Source organism: Artemia sp. Qi Xiang Cuo, chromosome 19 (assembly GCF_049724085.1).
Source record: "Artemia sp. Qi Xiang Cuo chromosome 19, ASM4972408v1, whole genome shotgun sequence".
NCBI lineage: Eukaryota > Metazoa > Arthropoda > Branchiopoda > Anostraca > Artemiidae > Artemia > Artemia sp. Qi Xiang Cuo.
Genome location: NC_142812.1, coordinates 38731055 through 38753278, shown reverse-complemented (window position 1 = coordinate 38753278; position 22224 = coordinate 38731055). Strand labels below are relative to the sequence as shown.

Below are 22224 nucleotides of genomic sequence, written 5' to 3'. Positions count from 1 at the left end.
GTGCCACATTTTGTTAGAAACCGCCATATTGTTGCGAAATACGGAATTGCTGAGCCTCTGAGTGCCGTGGAGGAGGTAATTCAGAATTACATGAAAAAACTAGAGCTGCTGGACCACGAGTGGGCCCACCTTCTCAAATTGTTATGTTATTATGTAGTTCTTTCTGTTTGTAATTGTTTTTTCTTGTCAGTTTTGCTTTTTCTTTCTTTTCTCGTTTGTGCTCTGTCTTTTTCTGTTGATTGTAAGACGGGCTCTTAAGAAAATTCATTCATTCATTCAGTTCGCTTGACTCAGGTGGTTTTACACTGTGACAAGTTAGTACCAGTGGTTGGTGTATCAACGATCATACATAGTTCTATATAAAACAAGGAATAATTAACGAAAAGCTTAGTTACTTTACTAATAACTAACTCGTATAAGCCTGAAGCTGGGGCTGTTGAGAAGGAAACAATTCAAGAAAACAACTTTTGCTTCATAATATAGAGAATAATTGTAGTTAACACATTTTGACTGCAATTCCACTACACTTTACACCCCCCCTTAATTTGAAAATATATAGCCCAATTTATATATTTTTCATTCATTTTGCTATACGTCACTCTTGCTTCAACCCGGGTACCCGCAGCTTGAATCAACGCTGACGAAATCAAGAAACAGAAAAACAGATGGAAATAACAAAGGAAAAACAAATAAGGAATAACAAATAAATACTAAGGGTTTACTAACTTGGATAACACCTCCACCAGCACTTGTCTTGCAGGTATGAAGAAATTCGTTAGGAAGCCCAATCATCTTGCCAAGCCAATCCATGACGAGTGATTCAAGCTCAGTACATGCTGGACTTGAGGCCTAAAAATACACCCCCATGAAGGAACAACTCGAATTTAAGACACACAAAAGTAGGGTAGTACACAGGGTCATGAATTTGCCGAAGGGGGTAAAGTCACCGGTAGAAAGGGTCTCTAGTTGTAAGAGTGTTTTGAACTATAAAAAAGTTCTTCTTTAAGGATTATATAATTAAAACTGCAAATCTATGCTATTATCTAACTCATAAAGGACCCTGGGTCCGAACCTTGCGGCAGCTCTAGGTAGAAGTGGATGAACTTAGAGTATAAACCGAATTTTTAATATAAAAAATAGTATGTTTCTTGATTAATTATAGCTCTTAATTAAATAAACCCAGTTTTATCGTTCAGTGAGTAGCTAATACTAGTAACTCTGCATAAGTATATCTGTAATATATTGTTGTGTCCCTTAAAACGTGCATAATAACACTTTGTTTAGGTTCCAGCCAGGGCCACATCTAGGATTTTGTTCAGGGGGTGGGTTTTTTTTCTGGGGGGGGGGGGGGTACAAAAAAAACTTTTAAAAAAGTATAAACAATTTCTGAAATGAATTTTGCTACGTTTTTAATTTCTGTTCGTTTTGGGTTTCATTTATTCTTTAATAGTAATTTCTGGTCGTTTTGAGTTTGAATTTTAAAAGGTATTTGTTTCAGCTAAAATTAAGTTTAAAATAGCCTTTACTTTTCATTGAAAAACTTCTTTTTTGGAAAGTTTTTTTAATTAATTTTTGTTCGCTTTTGATTGCAAAAAATATCAAGTTAAGTTTTAAGTTTTTAAAAATTCCTTATTTCAAAATCAAACTTAAAAAAAAAATCAAATTTTTATCAAAGTATCAAAACTGATATCAAAGTAAACAATATCAAAGTGAAAAAAGTTTACCCCATTTGAAAGGAACCCCCTTTGAAGTTTATACGACGACCCTTCTATATGAAGTGCCTCTAGGAAAAAAATAAATGGAGTGTGGGGGAAGCTAGCTGCCTTCCGATCACTTTTTACTCGTAAAAAGTGAATTACAACATTCAATTTCCAATTAAATGAGCCCTCTATGAAGTTTATACGAGCATTCCTTCCATAACAATCATATATGCCCCCAGGCCATAACTTACAGCACCTACACTCGGACCCTGGGGGGCTGTGTCGACACCGTAGTTTTTTTATCTGAACTTTGAACTATTTTTAACATGAGACCTCTATGAAGTTTATACGAGCATCCCTTCCATAATAACCATATATGTCCCCAGGGGATAACTTACAACATCTGCCCTCGGGCCCTGTGGGGCTGTGTCGACACTGGAGTTCTTGTTATCTGAACTTTGAACTTTTTTTAACAAAATGTATATCTCAAAATTTTTATCTGATGCATTTAGGGCGTGGAGGGGGGCTAGTTGTCCTCCAATTTCTTTTGACTTTTAAAAAATGAATGAAAACTGACAATTTCCAATCAAATGAACCCTATCCGAAGTTTATGCAAGCATCCCTTCCATAAAAACGATATATGCCCCCAGAGCATTACTTAAAACGCCTGCCTCCGGGCCATGGTGGGTTGCGTCGACACAGGAGTTTTTCTTATCTTACCTTTGAACTCTTTTTAATGAAATGGCTATGTTAAAAATTTTATCGGATAGGCTTTGGGAAAAAAAGGTGTGTGGGGGGGGGACTAGTTGCTCTCGGATATCTTTTGACTCTTAAAAAGTGAACCAGAACTTTCAATTTTCAATCAAATGAGTCCTTCCTGAAGCTTTTAGGAGCATCCCTTTCATAAAAACTATATCCGCCCCCAGGACAACACTTACAACGCTCACCCCCTGGGTCCTGGGGGGAGGGGGGGGGTGTTGATACCGGAGTTTTTGTTATCTAATTTTTGAATAATTTTGAAAAAACGGGCTATCTCAAAAATTGTAGCGGGTGGGTTTGGGGAGAAAAGGCACGGGGGGTGCTAGTTGCCCTTAAATCTCTTGACTCTTAAAAAGTGAACTAGAACTTTCAATTTTAAATCAAATGATCCCTCTATGAAGTTTATATGAGCATCCCTTTCATAAGAACCGTACATACCCTTAGGGCATAACTTAGAACGCCTTCCCCTGGGCCCTGGGGGGTTATATCGACACCGGAGTTTTTCTTATCCGACCTTTGAACTATTTTTTTTAGCAAAATGTGTATCTCAAAATTTTCATCAGATGGCTTTGGAAAAACAAGGCGTTGGGGGGGGGGGCTTGTTGTCCTCGGATCTCTTTTGACTATTAAAAAGTGAACCCGAACTTTCAATTTCCAATCAAATGAGCCCTCTCTGAAGTTTATACGAGTATCCCTTTCATAAGAACCATATATGCCCCAAGGCATATATATGCTCCCAGAGTATAACTTATAACGCTTGCCCTGAAGACTATGGGGGGGGGGTGTCATACTCAAAGACATAATTTCCAGAACTTTCAACTACGTTAAACAAAATGGCTTTTTCAATATTTTATGGAATATGTTTGGGGAAATGGTGAGCGTGGAAGGGTTGTTAGTTGCCTTCCAATCACTTTCGACTATTAAGAAGAGCACTAGCCACTTAAATTTCCAATCGAATGAGCTCTTTTTGAAATTTCTACGACAAACCTTTCTATAAAAAGCTTATATGTACCCAGGGCATAACTTACAACCCATGCCCTGAGAGCTGTGAGGGAGTGTCCTCCTCATAAACATAATTTCTATCTGGAAATCATCTGCGTAGAACAAAATGGCTATCTCAAAATTTTGATTGGATGTTTTTTTGGGAAATGGTGGGCACGGAAGGGGTGTTCGTTGCCTTCCAATCACTTTTGACCCTCAAAAGGGACGCTAGAACTCTCTATTTCCAATCGAATGAGCCCCCTTTGAAGTTTTTACGACGACCCCTTCCATATGAAGTGCCTCTGGGAAAAAAAATAATAAATAAATAAATAATAAAACATTGGAGCTGTATGGCCTTTACTATAGGCAATGCTATAGCGTTGCCTCTGATTCAGGTCAATCCGTCCTTTAAAAGGCAGATGGTATAACTAGAAACAAGGTATTGAGTAGAAAGCAGTGTTTTACACACACCTCAGTTGAAATATTTTAGAGCTGTTTTTGAATCATAATGACCTGGTAGATTATTAATGACCTAGTAGAAAAAAAAAGAACGGATGCATTCCGACAATTCCCAGAAAACGAGAAAATGTGTTCCATCTATGTCCAGTGTAGTCCCTTTAACGCAACCCAACGGGCTTTATTGGGTTCCACTTTTTCTTTGCTCACCTATCCGACTGGGAGTGTTATCGCCAATAGGCGTTCTAAAAATTGAATTTGGCAGACTAAATTCGTTAGAATTATCTCAATTAAGCTAGTTGGGACTAAAACTTTTTCGCTTTTTTTTTAAATTAACTTAAAAAAAAATCCACAGAACAAGTTTTCAAAGAAAAATAAAGTGCCAAAAACGAGCAGAAATAAAGTCAAATAACCTTCCAAGCGTAAAGATATCACAAATGACCGTCAATAAATGAATAAAATTCAAAACAAACAGAGGTTAAAATAAATAACCGAGTCAAACTGAAAACGAGCGAAAATTAACACGAGTAGGGCTGACAACCCCCATGCCTTCTCAACTCGAGAACATAATTTACACTTTACTGAAACAACAAGAAGAAAACAAATGACCGTGGATTTTCAGTTTAATACAAATATACTGATATTTATTCATAAAATTTAAAACATTTTAAATGTATTTTGTTTTCAGTAAAGTACAAATTATGTTTCGATATGCTCAATACTGAACATAGGACTAGGTCAGTAATGACATATTGATACCCTTTTTTAAACGGTGTCAATAAAGTGTGCTGCTAAGATCGACCCGTAGTGAATATAATGGTCAGAAAGTTTTTTATTTTTAACTTAGACTGTAAAATGAGACTAGTGAAATTGCAGTTTTAATTAGTTTGCACTTTAGTCGTAGGTTCTGATTACTGGAGTTTTCAGGGCCAGATCGCTTTGAAGTAGCAGGAACTATTTACCTCCAATAGAAACCGCTGAAAGATTCCTAAAAGTTTTACAGGATCAAATTTCAAATTATCCTATATTAGTTTCTTCAGAGGGACGCGTATATTATTAAAAGGCATTCTAAATTTTTCGAAAACAAAGTCGAACTGTTCAAAAGAGTTAACAGTAAGCAACAAGTGAGGCATGTTAAGCAAAACAAAAACAAAAGAAGTTTCAAAGCAACAAATATCAAACCAAAGATGAAGGATGAAAGATTGCCGGAGATTGTCCTTTTCGGCCAACTGTTTAGGGCTAAATGGAAAGCAGGTCGTCCTCGTTTGGGGTGGGAGGATGTCATAAAGAAAGGTTTAAGGAAAATGGGAACTTCCTTTGAGGGTGTAAAGAGGGGGATTTGAATAGATTGAGATGGAGTCGCAGCGTGCGTAGCTGTGTTGGCCTCAGGCGGCTTGGTGCTGGGGTGAGTTGTTAGTAGTAGTAGTAGTAGTAAATATGAAATCAAATGACATAAAAATCATCCATAGTTTCTTCAAGAACTATTTTGTAACAATATCACGTTTGGGCACATCCTCTTGTGCACAAACAATAATTTTCATAAAATTTCGACAAGAAAGAAAAAATGACAAACTCATCTAAGAACATTTTCGACATTGATACATATTCATTTGTATTCTAACAATTTAAGTGTTTTCACGAAGGGTTCAGTAATGGCCTACTCGAGCAAAAAACTATGACAGTTGCTACTCACAACACAGGTCAAACACACATTAGAAAACTATTCAATGTTTTTGAGGGGAGCCGGCGCCCCCCCCCCGGAAAATTTCCCTCTGAAAATTCTTCCAGAAAATCCCCCCTATGTAAAATTCAACCCCACACGAGAAATTGTGCAGCCACAGAGAAAGTACAAAATATGTACCTCAAAATATCGATCAAATGTTCTAAGGGGTAACAAAAGGACCAGATATCAAAAACAGTTTTAAGATAGGGGCCGGTTGGTCTCCAATCACTTTCGACTTATAAAAAAGAACTAGAACTCTCAATTTTTGATCGAATCAGCATCCTCCGAAGTTCCTACAGCCATGAGGGGGAGGTTGAGAATGAGGAAGAGAATTGGGGTTTAATGTTATTCTTTACTTCCATAATAACAGCGTAGATCAGAAATATTCCCAGAAATCAAGAGGGATTCTAGCTCCATCTACCCCCGCCCCTTCCTTGGAACTAATTATGTATTTATCTGAAGGCTCAATGAGAGTTAGGATATTTTGGCATTAAAATGAACCCTTTGAGGTATCTGCCCCCTACCTAATAAAAGTGGAAAGGGCGTGAGATGGGGGGGCTGTTTACCCTCTGATCACTTTTGAATCTTAAAAAGGACAATGGAACTATCGATTTCCAATCGAATGAGCCCCCTCCAAAGTAATACGACAGCCCTCCCGATAAAAACCTTATATCTTTAACAATGGACAGCTTGCATAGCTTACAGCCCCTGCCCCAGTGGCTGGAAGGGTGGTTGTCAAACCCAAAAGCATAGTCGTTTGACCTTTGGGTTATTTTTAACAAAATGGCTATCTTAACATTTTGATCGGATACGTTTGGGGTAAAACGGAGTGGGTAGTGATTTGTTGCCCTGCAGTCACTTTTGTCTCTTAAAACGATTACTAGAACTTTTCATCTGCAATTGAATAAGCCCCCTTCGAAGCTTATTCGACCACTCCTTACATATGAAGTGCCTCTGGGAATAAATAAATAATAATATATTGTACCCTTATGGCACCCTTACCCTTATAATAATATATTGCACCCTTTTTACTATAGGCAACGGTATAGCATTGCCTCTGACTTAAACAAGTAAGTAGAACTTTCAATTTCCCTTCTAATGAACATCAGAAATTATTCAGGAGGAAAATGGGGGGGAAGGTTCTGGAGGGAATTTTAGTAGAGGAGGGGGTCCGACTCCCACGGGGGCTCCTTATATGGGCATAGAATACTGACGGGGGCTCCTTATAAGGGCATAGCCTCCCTAGGGAGAACACGTGGTTAATGGGGTCAATGACCTCTTTTTCCAAGGTCGATTTATTTGATGTTTCTATGTGTAATAGCTCCGGGGCGAAGGTTGCACATGCGCATTGAATTCTAACGGGAACAATGTTATTGATCTAGGACTCGAGGGGGAAGTGAATTTCCGAGAACTTGATTGCGTAATCAAAGTGTGTCAACAACAACAACATCGACCTAGACATTCGCTGAGAGCGTGCACCTACAACAACATCGACCTTGGAACACCTGTGCTGTCGACCTCAATTCACCTATCGTGAATCAATAATCCCCCTTAGAAACAACAAATAAATTTCCCCTTTCTTGACAGATCAATCAATCAATGACATCATCTGTCAGACTTTAAAAATTTTCGCCTAGAAACATTTCTCCAGGAATAGATCCAAGTCATTAATGTCTTTGCCTCGGGAACAACTCTTTTGGTCGAACTCCAAAGGATATTAATAACCAAAGGACTTGGAAACAATTAGGCAAGAAACATCTTAGCGATGAATTGTTTTAGCGCGGGAATCAGGTTTCTTATTAATTTGAAATGCGTTAGCGCAGAGATGACAATAACAAAGGAACACGATGACTTTGTGTTTAATGATTATTTGGGCGAAACCGTTTTAGACAGGTTATGGAACTATTTCGGCGAAACAGATAGAGACATTTTAAAAGATGATTTTAGGAAAGGTTTTGGAAGATGTTTTGAGTGTGGTCGTTATAATACACAAGTTTCATTTGAACAGTGTTGTGAGGTCCTCTAACCCAACCCCAAAGGGTTCCAATCCTCCTACCCCAACCCCGAAGGAAGCCCCCCGGTCCTCAAAGCCCCCCAAACTCCCAAAGGCCCTCCACCGGTCCCCAAATGTCCCCCAGGCCCCCAAAGGCCCTCCCTATGCCCAAAGGCCCTCCCTGTGCCCCAAAGGGCCACCGGCGCCCCCAAAGGCCTACCCAGACCCCCAAATGCCATCCCCGGACCCCCAAAGCCCATCCACCGGTCCCCAAAGGTCCCCCCAAGCTCCCAAAGGACCACCGACCCTCAAGGGACCCACAGACCCTCAAAGGCTCTCCCCGAGCACCCGTCTTTCGTTGATGTGTGTTGTCTGAAACCTATGATTTGGGATGTGTAGTTTGCTACTTCAGGCTTTTCTGAGCTAAGGTTTCCTAGTATTTCCTAGGTGAATGTTGTCTGAAACCAATAGTTTGGGATGAGTAGTTTGCTATTTCAGGCGTTTATGAGCTAGGTTTCTTAGCCTTTCGTTGGTGTGTGTTGAGTGAAACTTATGATTTGGGATATGTAGTTTGCTATTTTTGACTTTTCTGAGTTGAATTTCTTAGTCTTTCATAGGTGTGTAGTGTCTGAAACGTATGATTTGGGATGTGTAGTTTGCTATTTTAGAATTTTCTGAGCTGGATTTCTTAGCCTTTCATAGGTATGCGTTGTCAGAAAATTATGATTTAGGATGTATAGTTTGCTATTTCAGGCTTATCTGAGCCAAGGTTTTCTAGTATTTCGTAGGTGAATGTTGCCTGAAACCAATAGTTTGGGATGAATAGTTTGCTATTTTTGACTTTTTCTGAGCTAGGTTTCTTAGTCTTTCGTTGGTGTGTGTTGACTGAAACCGATGATTTGGGATATGTAGTTTGCTATTTTTGACTTTTCTGAGCTAGATTTCTTAGTCTTTCATAGGCATGTGTTCTATGAAACCTATGATTTGGGATGGGTGGATTGCTACTTTTGACTTTTCTGAGCTGGATTTCTTAGCCTTTCATAGGTGTTTGTTGTCTGAAACCTATAGTTTGGGATGACTAGTTTGCTATTTTTGACTTTTCTGAGCTAGGTTTCTTAGCCTTTCATAGGTATGTGTTGTCTGAAACCTATGATTTGGGATATGTAGTTTGCTATTTCAGGCTTTTCTGAGCTAAGGTTTTCTAGTCTTTCGTAGGTGAATGTTGTCTGAAACCAATAGTTTGGGATGTGTACGTTGCTATTTCCTACTTTTTAGATCATGTTTTCTTAGTCTTTCTTAGGTGTGTGTTGACTTAAAAATATGTTAAGGGATTTCGTGTTTTATATATAAGTATTTTATTTGTTTTAGTTAGGAGACTTTAAGATTTTTGTAGTTTATGAAACATATAATTTGGGGTGTTTAGTTTGCTATTTTTGACTTTTCTGAGCTAGGTTTCTTAGACGTTCATAGTTATGTGTTGTCAGAACATTAAGATTTGGGATGTGTAGTTTGCTATTTCAGGCTTTTCTGAGCCATTGTTTTCTAGTATTTCGTAGGTGAATGTTGTCTGAAACCAATAGTTTGGGATGTGTAATTTGCTATTTCCGACTTTTCATAACCGGATTTCTTAGTCTTTCGTAGGTGTGTGGTGTCTGAAACCTATGATTTGGGATGTGTGGGTTGCTATTTCTGACTTTTCTGAGCTGGATTTCTTAGTCTTTCGTAGGTGTGTAGTGTCTGAAACCTATGATTTGGGGTGTGTGGGTTGATATTTTTTGACTTTTCTGAGCTGGATTTCTTAGCCATTCATAGGTGTTTGTTGACTGAAACCTATGATTTGGGATGGTTAATTTGCTATTTTTGACTTTTCTGAGCTAGATTTCTTAGCCTATCATATGTGTGTCCTTTCTGAAAATTATGATTTGGGAGGTGTAGTTTGCTTTTTGGACTTTTCAGAGCTAGGATTCTTAGTCACTCATAGGTTTTTGTTGTCTGAAACTTCGAGTTTTGGATGAGTAGTGTGCTATTTCAGACTTTTCTGAGCTAAGGTTTCTTAGTATTTCGTAGGTGTGTGTTGACTGAAACCTATGATTTGGGATCTGTAAATTACTATTTCGGGCTTTTCTGAGTTGGATTTCTTAGTCTTTCATAGGTGTGTAGTGTCTGAAACCTATGATTTGGGATGTGTAGTTTGCTATTTTCGACTTTTCTGAGCTAGGTTTCTTAGCCTTTCATAGGTATGTGTTGTCAGAACATTATGATTTGGGATGTGTAGTTTGCTATTTCAGGCTTTTCTGAGCTAAGGTTTTCTAGTATTTCGTAGGTGAATGTTGTCTGAAACCAATAGTTTGGGATGTGTAATTTGCTATTTCCGACTTTTCATAACCGGATTTCTTAGTCTTTCGTAGGTGTGTGATGTCTGAAACCAATGATTTGGGATGTGTGGGTTGCTCTTTCAGGCTTTTCTGAGTTGGATTTCTTAGTCTTTCATAGGTGTGTAGTGTCTGAAACTTATGATTTGGGATGGGTGGATTGCTACTTTTGACTTTTCTGAGCTGGATTTCTTAGCCTTTCATAGGTGTTTGTTGTCTGAAACCTATAGTTTGGGATGACTAGTTTGCTATTTTGACTTTTTTGAGCTAGGTTTCTTAGCCGTTCATAGGTGAGTGTTGTCTGAAACCTATGATTTGGGATATGTAATTTGCTATTTCCGACTTTTCATAACCGGATTTCTATTAGTCTTTCGTAGGTGTGTGGTGTCTGAAACCTATGATTTGGGGTGTGTGGGTTGCTATTTTTTTTACTTTTCTGAGCTGGATTTCTTAGCCATTCGTAGGTGTGTGTTGACTGAACATTATGATTTGGGATGTGTAGTTTGCTATTTTTGACTTTTCTGAGCTAGGTTTCTTAGCCGTTCATAGGTGAGTGTTGTCTGAAACCTATGATTTGGGATATATAATTTGCTATTTCTGACTTTTCATAACCGGATTTCTTAGTCTTTCGTAGGTGTGTGATGTCTGAAACCTATGATTTGGGGGTGTGTGGGTTGATATTTTTTGACTTTTCTGAGCAGGATTTCATAGCCATTCGTAGGTGTGTGTTGACTGAAACCTATGATTTGAGGTGGTTAATTTGCTATTTTTGACTTTTCTAAGCTAGATTTCTTAGCCTATCATATGTGTGTCCTTTCAGAAAATTTAATTTGGGAGGTGTAGTTTGCTTTTTGGACTTTTCAGAGCTAGGATTCTTAGTCACTCATAGGTGTTTGTTGTCTGAAACTTCGAGTTTGGGATGAGTAGTTTGCTATTTCAGACTTTTCTGAGCTAAGGTTTCTTAGTATTTCGTGGGTGAATGCTGTCTGAAACTTATGATTTGGGATATGTAAATTAATATTTCGGGCTATTCTGAGTTGGATTTCTTAGTCTTTCATAGGTGTGTAGTGTCTGAAATCTATGATTTGGGATGTGTAGTTTGCTATTTTCGACTTTTCTGAGCTAGGTTTCTTAGCCTTTCATAGGTATGTGTTGTCAGAACATTATGATTTGGGATGTGTAGTTTGCTATTTCAGGCTTTTCTGAGCTAAGGTTTTCTAGTATTTCGTAGGTGAATGTTGTCTGAAACCAATAGTTTGGGATGTGTAATTTGCTATTTCCGACTTTTCATAACCGGATTTCTTAGTCTTTCGTAGGTGTGTGGTGTCTGAAACCTATGATTTGGGATGTGTGGGTTGCTATTTCAGGCTTTTCTGAGTTGGATTTCTTAGTCTTTCATAGGTGTGTAGTGTCTGAAACCTATGATTTGGGGTGGATGGATTGCTACTTTTGACTTTTCTGAGCTGGATTTCTTAGCCTTTCATAGGTGTTTGTTGTCTGAAACATATAGTTTGGGATGACTAGTTTGCTATTTTTGACTTTTCTGAGCTAGGTTTCTTAGCCGTTCATAGGTGAGTGTTGTCTGAAACCTATGATTTGGGATATGTAATTTGCTATTTCTGACTTTTCATAACCGGATTTCTTAGTCTTTCGTAGGTGTGTGATGTCTGAAACCTATGATTTGGGGGTTTGTGGGTTGATATTTTTTGACTTTTCTGAGCAGGATTTCATAGCCATTCGTAGGTGTGTGGTGTCTGAAACCTATGATTTGGGATGGTTAATTTGCTATTTTTGACTTTTCTAAGCTAGATTTCTTAGCCTTTCATAGGTGTGTCCTTTCAGAAAATTATGATTTGGGAAGCACACAAAAACTTACACATGCACACGAAAACTTACATGCACACAAAAACTTAAATGCACACAAAAACTTACACACACACACACACACACACAAAACTTACACACACAAACACACGAAAACTCAAACACACACGCCAAAACTTACACACACACACACACAAAAAAACACACACACACACACACAAAAACATACACATGAACACAAAAAAAACTCACACACAAACGCACAAAAACAAACACACACACACACACACACAAAACTAACACATACACACACCAAAACTAACACACACACGCAAAAACTTACACACACACAAAAACTTACACATGCACACTAAAACTAACACACACACACACACTAAAACTAACACACACACGCCAAAACTTACACACACACACACATACACACAAACTAACACACACACACACAAACACAAAAACAAACACATGCACACTAAAACTAAAATGCACACGAAAACTTACATCCACACAAAAACTTACACACACACACACACAAAAAACTAACACACACACACACACACGAAAACTCACACAGAGACACACACAGACACACACACACAGACACACACACAGAGACACACACACAGAGACACACACACAGAGACACACACACAGAGACACACACACAGAGAGACAGACACAGAGACACACACACAGAGACAGACACACAGAGACACACACAGAGACACACACACAGAGACACACACACACAGAGACACATACACAGAGACACACAGACAGAGAGAAAGACACAGAGACATAGACACAGACACACACACACAGAGACACACACACAGAGACAGAGACACAGAGACAAACACACAGAGACACACACACAGAGACACAAACACAGAGACACACCCACAGAGACACACACACACAGACACACATGTTCCTTTAGTACCCACGCAATTAGACTTAAATGAAGATATCTATGCAGAGTTTCAACTAGCTATGGCTAAGGTTACTAAAGACAAGCTATTTTCTTGCGAAAACACACAAAATCAGAAAAATGTTCAATGTTCCTTTAGTACCTACACAATTAGACTAAAAATGAAGATATTTATGCAGAGTTTCAACTAGCTATGGCTAAGTTTACTAAAGACAAGCTATTTTCTTGCGAAAACACACAAAATCAGAAAAAATGTTCAATGTTCCTTTAGTACCTACACAATTAGGCTTAAATGAAGATATTTATGCAGAGTTTCAACTAGCTATGGCTAAGTTTGCTAAAGACAAGCTATTTTCCTGTGAAAACATACAAAATCAGAAAAAAAAATGTTCAATGTTCCTCTAGTACCTACGCAATTAGGCTGAAATGAAGATATATATGCAGAGTTTCAACTAGCTATGGCTAAGTTTGCTAAAGACAAGCTATTTTCTTGCAAAAACACACAAAATCAGAAAAAAATATTGTTAGGTTAGATTAAGTTAGATTAGGTTAGGTTACATACGTACGCGCATATGCTAGGCTAGGTTGATTAAGTTAGGTTAGGTTAAGTTAGGTTAGGTTAGATTAAGTTAGTTAGGTTAATGCTAGGTTAGATTAGTTAGGTTAGGCTAAGTTAGGTTAGGCTAGGTTAGCCTACGTACGCACGCGTACGTAGGCTAACCTAGTCTAACCTAACTTAGCCTAACCTAACTTAATCTAACCTATCCTAACCTAACTTAACCTAACCTAACTTAATCTAACCTAACCTAACTTAACCTAACCTAACCTAACTTAATCCAACCTAACCTAACCTATATGCGCGCGTACGTAGGCTAACCTAACCTAATCTAACTTAATCTAACCTAACAATATTTTTTCTGATTTTGTGTGTTTGCGCAAGAAAATAGCTTGTCTTTAGCAAACTTAGCCATAGCTAGTTGAAACTCTGCATATATATCTTCATTTCAGCCTAATTGCGTAGTTACTAGAGGAACATTGAACTTTTTTTTTTCTGATTTTGTATTTTTTCGCAAGAAAATAGCTTGTCTTTAGCAAACTTAGCCATAGCTAGTTGAAACTCTGCATAAATATCTTCATTTAAGCCTAATTGTGTAGGTACTAAAGGAACATTGAACATTTTTTTCTGATTTTGTGTTTTCTCGCAAGAAAATAGCTTGTCTTTAGATAACTTAGCCATAGCTAGTTGAAACTCTGCATAAATATATTCATTTTTAGTCTAATTGTGTAGCTACTAAAGGAACATTGAACATTTTTTCTGATTTTGTGTGTTTTCACAAGAAAATATCTTGTCTTTAGCAAACTTAGCCATAGCTAGTTGAAACTCTGCATAAATATCTTCATTTTTAGTCTAATTGAGTAGGTACTAAAGGAACATTGATCATTTTTTCTAATTTTGTGTGTTTTCACAAGAAAATAGCTTGTCTTTAGAAAACTTATCCATATATTTTTTAAACTCTTCATATATATATTAATTTTTAGTATTCTTGATTAGGTACTAAAGTAACATTGAACATTTTTTCTGATTTTGTGTGTTTTCGCAAGAAAATAGCTTGTCTTTAGCAAACTTAGCCATAGCTAGTTGAAACTCTGCATAGATATCTTCATTTTTAGTCTAATTGCGTAGGTACTAAAGGAACATTGATCATTTTTTCTGATTTTGTGTTTTTTCACAAGAAAATAGATTGTCTATATATATCTTAGACATATATATTTGAAACTCTGCATAAATATCTTCATTTTTAGTTTAATTGCGTAGGTACTAAAGGAACATTGATCATTTTTTCTGATTTTGTGTGTTTTCGCAAGAAAATAGCTTGTCTTTAGCAAACTTAGCCATAGCTAGTTGAAACTCTGCATAAATATCTTCATTTATGTATAATAGGGTAGGTAATATAGGAACAGTGTACATATTTTATGAGTTTGTGTGTTTTCGCTAGAAAATAGCTTGTCTTTAGTAAACTTAGCCATAGCTAGTTGAAACTCTGCATAAATATCTTCATTTTTAGTCTAATTGTGTAGGTACTAAAGGAACATTGAACATTTTTTCTGATTTTGTGTGTTTTCACAAGAAAATAGCTTGTCTTTAGCAAACTTAGCCATAGCTAGTTGAAACTCTGCATAAATATCTTCATTTAAGCCTAATTGCGTAGGTAATAAAGGAACATGTGTGTCTCTGTGTGTGTGTCTCTGTGGGTGTGTCTCTGTGTTTGTGTCTCTGTGTGTGTGTCTCTGTGTGTGTGTCTCTGTGTGTGTGTCTCTGTGTGTGTGTGTCTGTGTGTGTGTCTGTGTGTGTGTGTGTGTTTGTCTGTGTATCTTTGTGTGTGTGTCTGTGTGTTTGTGTCTGTTTGTGTGTGTCTGTGTGTGTGTCTCTGTGTGTTTGTCTGTGTGTGTGTGTCTCTGTGTTTGTGTGTGTGTGTGTGTGTCTCTGTGTGTGTGTCTCTCTGTGTGTGTCTCTGTGTGTGTTTCTCTGTGTGTGTCTCTCTGTGTGTCTCTGTGTGAGTTTTCGTGTGTGTAAGTTTTGTGTGTGTGTGTGTGTGTGTAAGTTTTTGTGTGCATGTAAGTTTTTGTGTGCATGTGTAAGTTTTCGTGTGCTATGTGTGTAAGTTTGTGTGTGTGTGTGTGTGTGTGTGTGTGTGTGTGTGTTTCGTGTGTGTGTGTGTGTAAGTTTTTGTGTGCATGTGTAAGTTTTTGTGTGTGTGTAAGTTTTGGCGTGTGTGTGTAAGTTTTCGTGTGTGTGTGTGTGAGTTTTGTGTGTGTGTGTTTTTGTATTTGTTTTTGGGTTTGTGTTATTGTGTTTTTTCTTGTGGTTGTTTATTTTTTTGTTTGTGTGTTTGTGTGTGTGTGTGTAATTTTTTTTGTTTGTGTAATTTTTTTAGTGTGTGTGTGAGTTTTCGTGTGTGTGTGTGTGTAAGTTTTTGTGTGTGTGTGTGTGTGTGTAAGTTTTTGTGTGCATTTAAGTTTTTGTGTGCATGTAAGTTTTCGTGTGCATGTGTAAGTTTTTGTGTGCTTCCCAAATCATAATTTTCTGAACGGACACACCTATGAAAGGCTAAGAAATCTAGCTTAGAAAAGTCAAAAATAGCAAATTAACCATCCCAAATCATAGGTTTCAGACACCACACACCTACGAATGGCTATGAAATCCTGCTCAGAAAAGTCAAAAAATATCAACCCACAAACCCCCAAATCATAGGTTTCAGACATCACACACCTACGAAAGACTAAGAAATCCGGTTATGAAAAGTCAGAAATAGCAAATTACATATCCCAAATCATAGGTTTCAGACAACACTCACCTATGAACGGCTAAGAAACCTAGCTCAGAAAAGTCAAAAATAGCAAACTAGTCATCCCAAACTATATGTTTCAGACAACAAACACCTATGAAAGGCTAAGAAATCCAGCTCAGAAAAGTCAAAAGTAGCAATCCACTCATCCCAAATCATAGGTTTCAGACACTACACACCTATGAAAGACTAAGAAATCCAACTCAGAAAAGCCTGAAATAGGAACCCACACATCCCAAATCATAGGTTTCAGACACCACACACCTACGAAAGACTAAGAAATCCGGTTATGAAAAGTCGGAAATAGCAAATTACACATCCCAAACTATTGGTTTCAGACAACATTCACCTACGAAATACTAGAAAACCTTAGCTCAGAAAAGCCTGAAATAGCAAACTACACATCCCAAATCATAATGTTCTGACAACACATACCTATGAAAGGCTAAGAAACCTAGCTCAGAAAAGTCGAAAATAGCAAACTACACATCCCAAATCATAGGTTTCAGACACTACACACCTATGAAAGACTAAGAAATCCAACTCAGAAAAGCCCGAAATAGTAATTTACATATCCCAAATCATAAGTTTCAGACAGCATTCACCTACGAAATACTAAGAAACCTTAGCTCAGAAAAGTCTGAAATAGCCAACTACTCATCCCAAACTCGAAGTTTCAGACAACAAACACCTATGAGTGACTAAGAATCCTAGCTCTGAAAAGTCCAAAAAGCAAACTACACCTCCCAAATCATAATTTCCTGAAAGGACACACATATGATAGGCTAAGAAATCTAGCTTAGAAAAGTCAAAAATAGCAAATTAACCATCCCAAATCATAGGTTTCAGTCAACACACACCTACGAATGGCTATGAAATCCTGCTCAGAAAAGTCAAAAAAAATCAACCCACACAACCCCAAAACGTGGTTAACAGACAACACACACCAACGAATTACTAATAAAACCGGATATGAAAACTAAGAAATAGCAAATTATAAATCCCAAAACATAGGTTTCAGACAACACTCACCTATGAACGGCTAAGAAACCTAGCTCAGAAAGGTCAAAAATAGCAAACTACACATCCCAAATCATAATGTTCAGTCAACACACACCTACGAATGGCTAAGAAATCCAGCTCAGAAAAGTAAAAAAAATAGCAACCCACACACCCCAAATCATAGGTTTCAGAAACCACACACCTACGAAAGACTAATAGAAATCCGGTTATGAAAAGTCGGAAATAGCAAATTACATATCCCAAATCATAGGTTTCAGACAACACTCACCTATGAACGGCTAAGAAAACTAGCTCAGAAAACTAGAAAATAGCAAACTAGTCATCCCAAACGATAGCTTTCAGAAAACAAACACCTATTAAAGGCTAAGAAATCCAACTCAGAAAGGTCAAAAGTAGCAATCCACCCATACCAAATCATAGGTTTCAGTCAACACACACCTACGAATGGCTAAGAAATCCAGCTCAGAAAAGTCTGAAATAGCAACCCACACATCCCAAATCATAGGTTTCAGACACCACACACCTACAAAAGACTAAGAAATCCGGTTATGAAAAGTCAGAAATAGCAAATTACACACCCCAAACTATTGGTTTCAGACAACATTCACCTACGAAATACTAGAAAACCTTAGCTCAAAAAAGCCTGAAATAGCAAACTACACATCCCAAATCATAATGTTCTGACAACACATACCTATGAAAGGCTAAGAAACCTAGCTCAGAAAAGTCGAAAATAGCAAACTACACATCCCAAATCATAGGTTTCAGACACTACACACCTATGAAAGACTAAGAAATCCAACTCAGAAAAGCCCGAAATAGTAATTTACATATCCCAAATCATAGGTTTCAGTCAACACACACCAACGAAAGACTAAGAAACCTTAGCTCAGAAAAGTCTGAAATAGCCAACTACTCATCCCAAACTCGAAGTTTCAGACAACAAACACCTATGAGTGACTAAGAATCCTAGCTCTGAAAAGTCCAAAAAGCAAACTACACCTCCCAAATCATAATTTTATGAAAGGACACACATATGATAGGCTAAGAAATCTAGCTCAGAAAAGTCAAAAATAGCAAATTAACCATCCCAAATCATAGGTTTCAGTCAACAAACACCTATGAATGGCTAAGAAATCCAGCTCAGAAAAGTCAAAAAATAGCAACCCACACACCCCAAATCATAGGTTTCAGACACTACACACCTATGAAAGACTAAGAAATCCAACTCAGAAAAGCCTGAAATAGCAACCCACACATCCCAAATCATAGGTTTCAGACACCACACACCTACGAAAGACTAAGAAATCCGGTTATTAAAAGTCGGAAATAGCAAATTACACATCCCAAACTATTGGTTTCAGACAACATTCACCTACGAAATACTAGAAAACCATGGCTCAGAAAAGCCTGAAATAGCAAACTACACATCCCAAATCATAATGTTCTGACAACACATACCTATGAAAGTCTAAGAAACCTAGCTCAGAAAAGTCGAAAATAGCAAACTACACATCCCAAATCATAGGTTTCAGACACTACACACCTATGAAAGGCTAAGAAATCCAGCTCAGAAAAGCCTGAAATATAAACCCACAAATCCCAAAAAATATGTTTCAGACACCACAAACATAAGAAAGACTAAGAAATCAGGGTATGAAAAGTCGTAAATAGCAAATTACACATCCCAAACTATTGGCTTCAGACAACATTCACCTACGAAAGAATAGAAAACCTTAGCTCAGAAAAGCCTGAAATAGCAAACTACATATCCCAAATCATAGGTTTCAGACAACACATACCTATGAAAGGCTAAGAAACCTAGCTAAGAAAAGTCAAAAATAGCAAACTAGTCATCCCAAACTATAGGTTTCAGACAACAAACACCTATGAAAGGCTAAGAAATCCAGCTCAGAAAAGTCAAAAGTAGCAATCCACCCATCCCAAATCATAGGTTTCATAGAACACATGTCTATGAAAGACTAAGAAATCCAGCTCAGAAAATTCAAAAATAGCAAACTACATATCCCAAATCATCGGTTTCAGTCAACACACACCAACGAAAGACTAAGAAACCTAGCTCAGAAAAGTCAAAAATAGCAAACTATTCACCCCAAACTATTGGTTTCAGACAACATTCACCTACGAAATACTAGAAAACCTTGGCTCAGATAAGCCTGAAATAGCAAACTATACATCCTAAATCATAATTTTCTGACAACGCATACCTATGAAAGGCTAAGAAATCCAGCTCATAAAATTCGAAAATAGCAAACTACACATCCCAAATCATAGGTTTCAGACACCACACACCTATGAAAGACTAAGAAATTCAACTCAGAAAAGTCAAAAATAGCAAACTACATATCCCAAATCATAAGTTTCACTCAACACACACCAACGAAAGGCTAAGAAACCTAGCTCATAAACGCCTGAAATATCAAACTACTCAGCCCAAACTCTTGGTTTCAGACAACATTCACCTAGGAAATACTAGGAAACCTTAGCTCAGAAAAGCCTGAAGTAGCAAACTACACATCCCAAATCATAGGTTTCAGACAACACACATGAACGAAAGACGGGTGCTCGGGGAGAGCCTTTGAGGGTCGGTGGTCCTTTGGGAGCTCGGGGGGTCCCTTGGGGACCGGTGGATGGGCTTTGGGGGTCCGGGGAGGGCATTTGGGGGTCTGGGTGGGCCTTTGGGGGCGCCGATGGCCCTTTGGGGCACAGGGAGGGCCTTTGGGCATAGGGAGGGCCTTTGGGGGCCTGGGGGACATTTGGGGACCGGTGGAGGGCCTTTGGGACCCCGTTGGTCCTTTGGGAGCTCGATGGGCCTTTGGGGGGGCGGGCCCCCCAGTGGGGCGCCGGGGGCACATTTGGGGCCTGGGGATGGCCTTTGGGTGCCTGGGGGACTTTTGGGGACCGGTGGAGGGCCTTTGGGAGTTTGGGGGGCTTTGAGGACCGGGGGGCTTCCTTCAGGGTTGGGGTAGGAGGATTGGAACCCTTTGAGGTTGGGTTAGAGGACCTCACAACACTGTTCAAATGAAACTTGTGTATTATAACGACCACACTCAAAACCTCTTCCAAAACCTTTCCTAAAATCATCTTTTAAAATGTCTCTATCTGTTTCGCCGAAATAGTCCCATAACCTGTCTAAAACGGTTTCGCCCAAATAATCCCTAAACGTAATTCAGCGTGTTCCTTTGTTATTGGTATCTCTGCGCTAACGCATTTCAAATTAATAAGAACCCTGATTCCAGCGCTAAAATAATTCATCGCTAAGATGTTTCTTGCCTAATTGTTTCCATGGCCTATGGTTATTAATATCTTTTGGAGTTCGACCAAAAGAGTTGTTTCCGAGGCAAAGAAATTAATGATTTGGATCTATTCCTGGAGAAATGTTTCTAGGCGAAAATTTTTAAAGTCTGACAGATGATGTCGTTGATTGATTGATCTGTCAAGAAGGGGAAATTAATTTGTTGTTTCTAAGGGGAATTATTGATTCACGATAGGTGAATTGAGGTCGACAGCACAGGTGTTCCAAGGTCGATGTTGTTGTAAGTGCACGCTCTCAGCGAATTTCAAGGTCGATGTTGTTGTTGTTGACACACTTTGATTACGCAATCAAGTTCTCGGAAATTCACTTCCCCTCGAGTCCTAGATCAATAACATTGTTCCCGTTAGAATTCAATGCGCATGTGCAACCTTCGCCCCGGAGCTATTACACATAGAAACATCAAATAAATCGACCTTGGAAAAAGAGGTCATTGACCCCATTAACCACGTGTTCTCCCTAGGGAGGCTATGCCCTTATAAGGAGCCCCCGTCAGTATTCTATGCCCATATAAGGAGCCCCCGTGGGAGTCGGACCCCCTCCTCTACTAATTTTCTAGGGGGATTTTCCGGGGGGATTTTCCGCAGGGGGGCTACCGTGGGGAGACTTTGGGGGGGGGGGGTTTCTAGCAGGGAGAATTTTCCATGGGGGAATTTTCGGGGGGGAAATGCCTAGACCTGTTTTTTTTAGAAAGAGAGCTTTTGTAAAGCATCCAGCACCTCTTGACTAGTTTTACGAAATAGCCTGCAAAAGAACAAGGGGAGTTAGGATACCCAAGATTAAGCTAAGATGTGTTTATAAGAATTAAATTAAAATGTGGGACACCTTGAAAGGTTGCCGAATCCTACAATATGGAAAAGAAATAATCAGCTGTGTTCAGCAGTTTGTCAGCCACGGGCAGTTTAACACTTTGATAAATATGTAGCAGTAGTTTTAGGTGGAGAGAATTTATGTGCATGCAGAGGCGGTTCTAGTCTCTCGTGATAAAATCTTGATTAGTCAAGATTTTATCCCCCCCCCACATAAAGATTTCAAAATGCGCAAGAAAACTTGTAGCTTATAAATCTGTTAGTAATAAAAAATTTAGTGTGTGCCTAAGCTACTAAGCCAACTGAGCAACTGGACTCATTGTTCAGCAATAGGACGGCAAGATAACGCTCGTACTAAATTCCGCCACCCATGGTTGTGTGCTTACAGAGCACGTCTATCCTAACAGAGGTCCTCTGAGCTGCAAAAATCTTTTTTCACTGTTTTGAATAAATATTTTATATATTTGGAGGATATTTATTATTTTCAAATATCGGGACAGCTACCTTATTAGACGCTCTATACACCCTTTTTGTGAGCAAAGATGGTAAATTTTGACTACTGTACATAATTTTTTGAGGTAAAAGGAGATTGTGTAAGGAAGGTTTTAAGGAGTTTAAAGGTGAATTTTTAAGGAGGTAAAAGGAGATTGTGTAAGGGAGATTTAAACAGGTTTAAAGGCAAGTTTGTAAGGAAGTAAAATGAGATTGCTCTGGGTTGGTACTAAAAATAAGAAAAAAATTGTTACCCATGTGAATCCTAAACATCCAATAGCATCCGCAAGCATGTCTCCAAGAAGTGAAGCAGGGGAGTTTAGAGCAGGGAAATAAGCGTGCATGTAAGGACTTTGCCAATGAGTCACCTGAAACAAAGTTACGCGTCTTAGTTTGACCTTGAATGCTTGGGAGTTAGACCAACAATAAACTTTGACTTAGGTTTATTTGGACATACACTGT

General features: G+C 38.4%; 1 protein-coding gene across 1 annotated transcript in view; it reads right to left on the bottom strand.

Moving 5' to 3' along the window:
- The window catches only part of Hdc (histidine decarboxylase), a 130830-nt gene that overhangs the window by 43541 nt on the left and 65065 nt on the right, over positions 1 to 22224 (bottom strand). The window contains exons 4-5 of the mRNA XM_089105358.1: positions 22017 to 22130; positions 727 to 849 (exon numbers count right to left, since the gene is read on the bottom strand). Of these exons, the coding sequence (XP_088961484.1) occupies positions 727 to 849; positions 22017 to 22130 (237 nt within the window). The remainder of the gene's footprint in view (positions 1 to 726; positions 850 to 22016; positions 22131 to 22224) is intronic.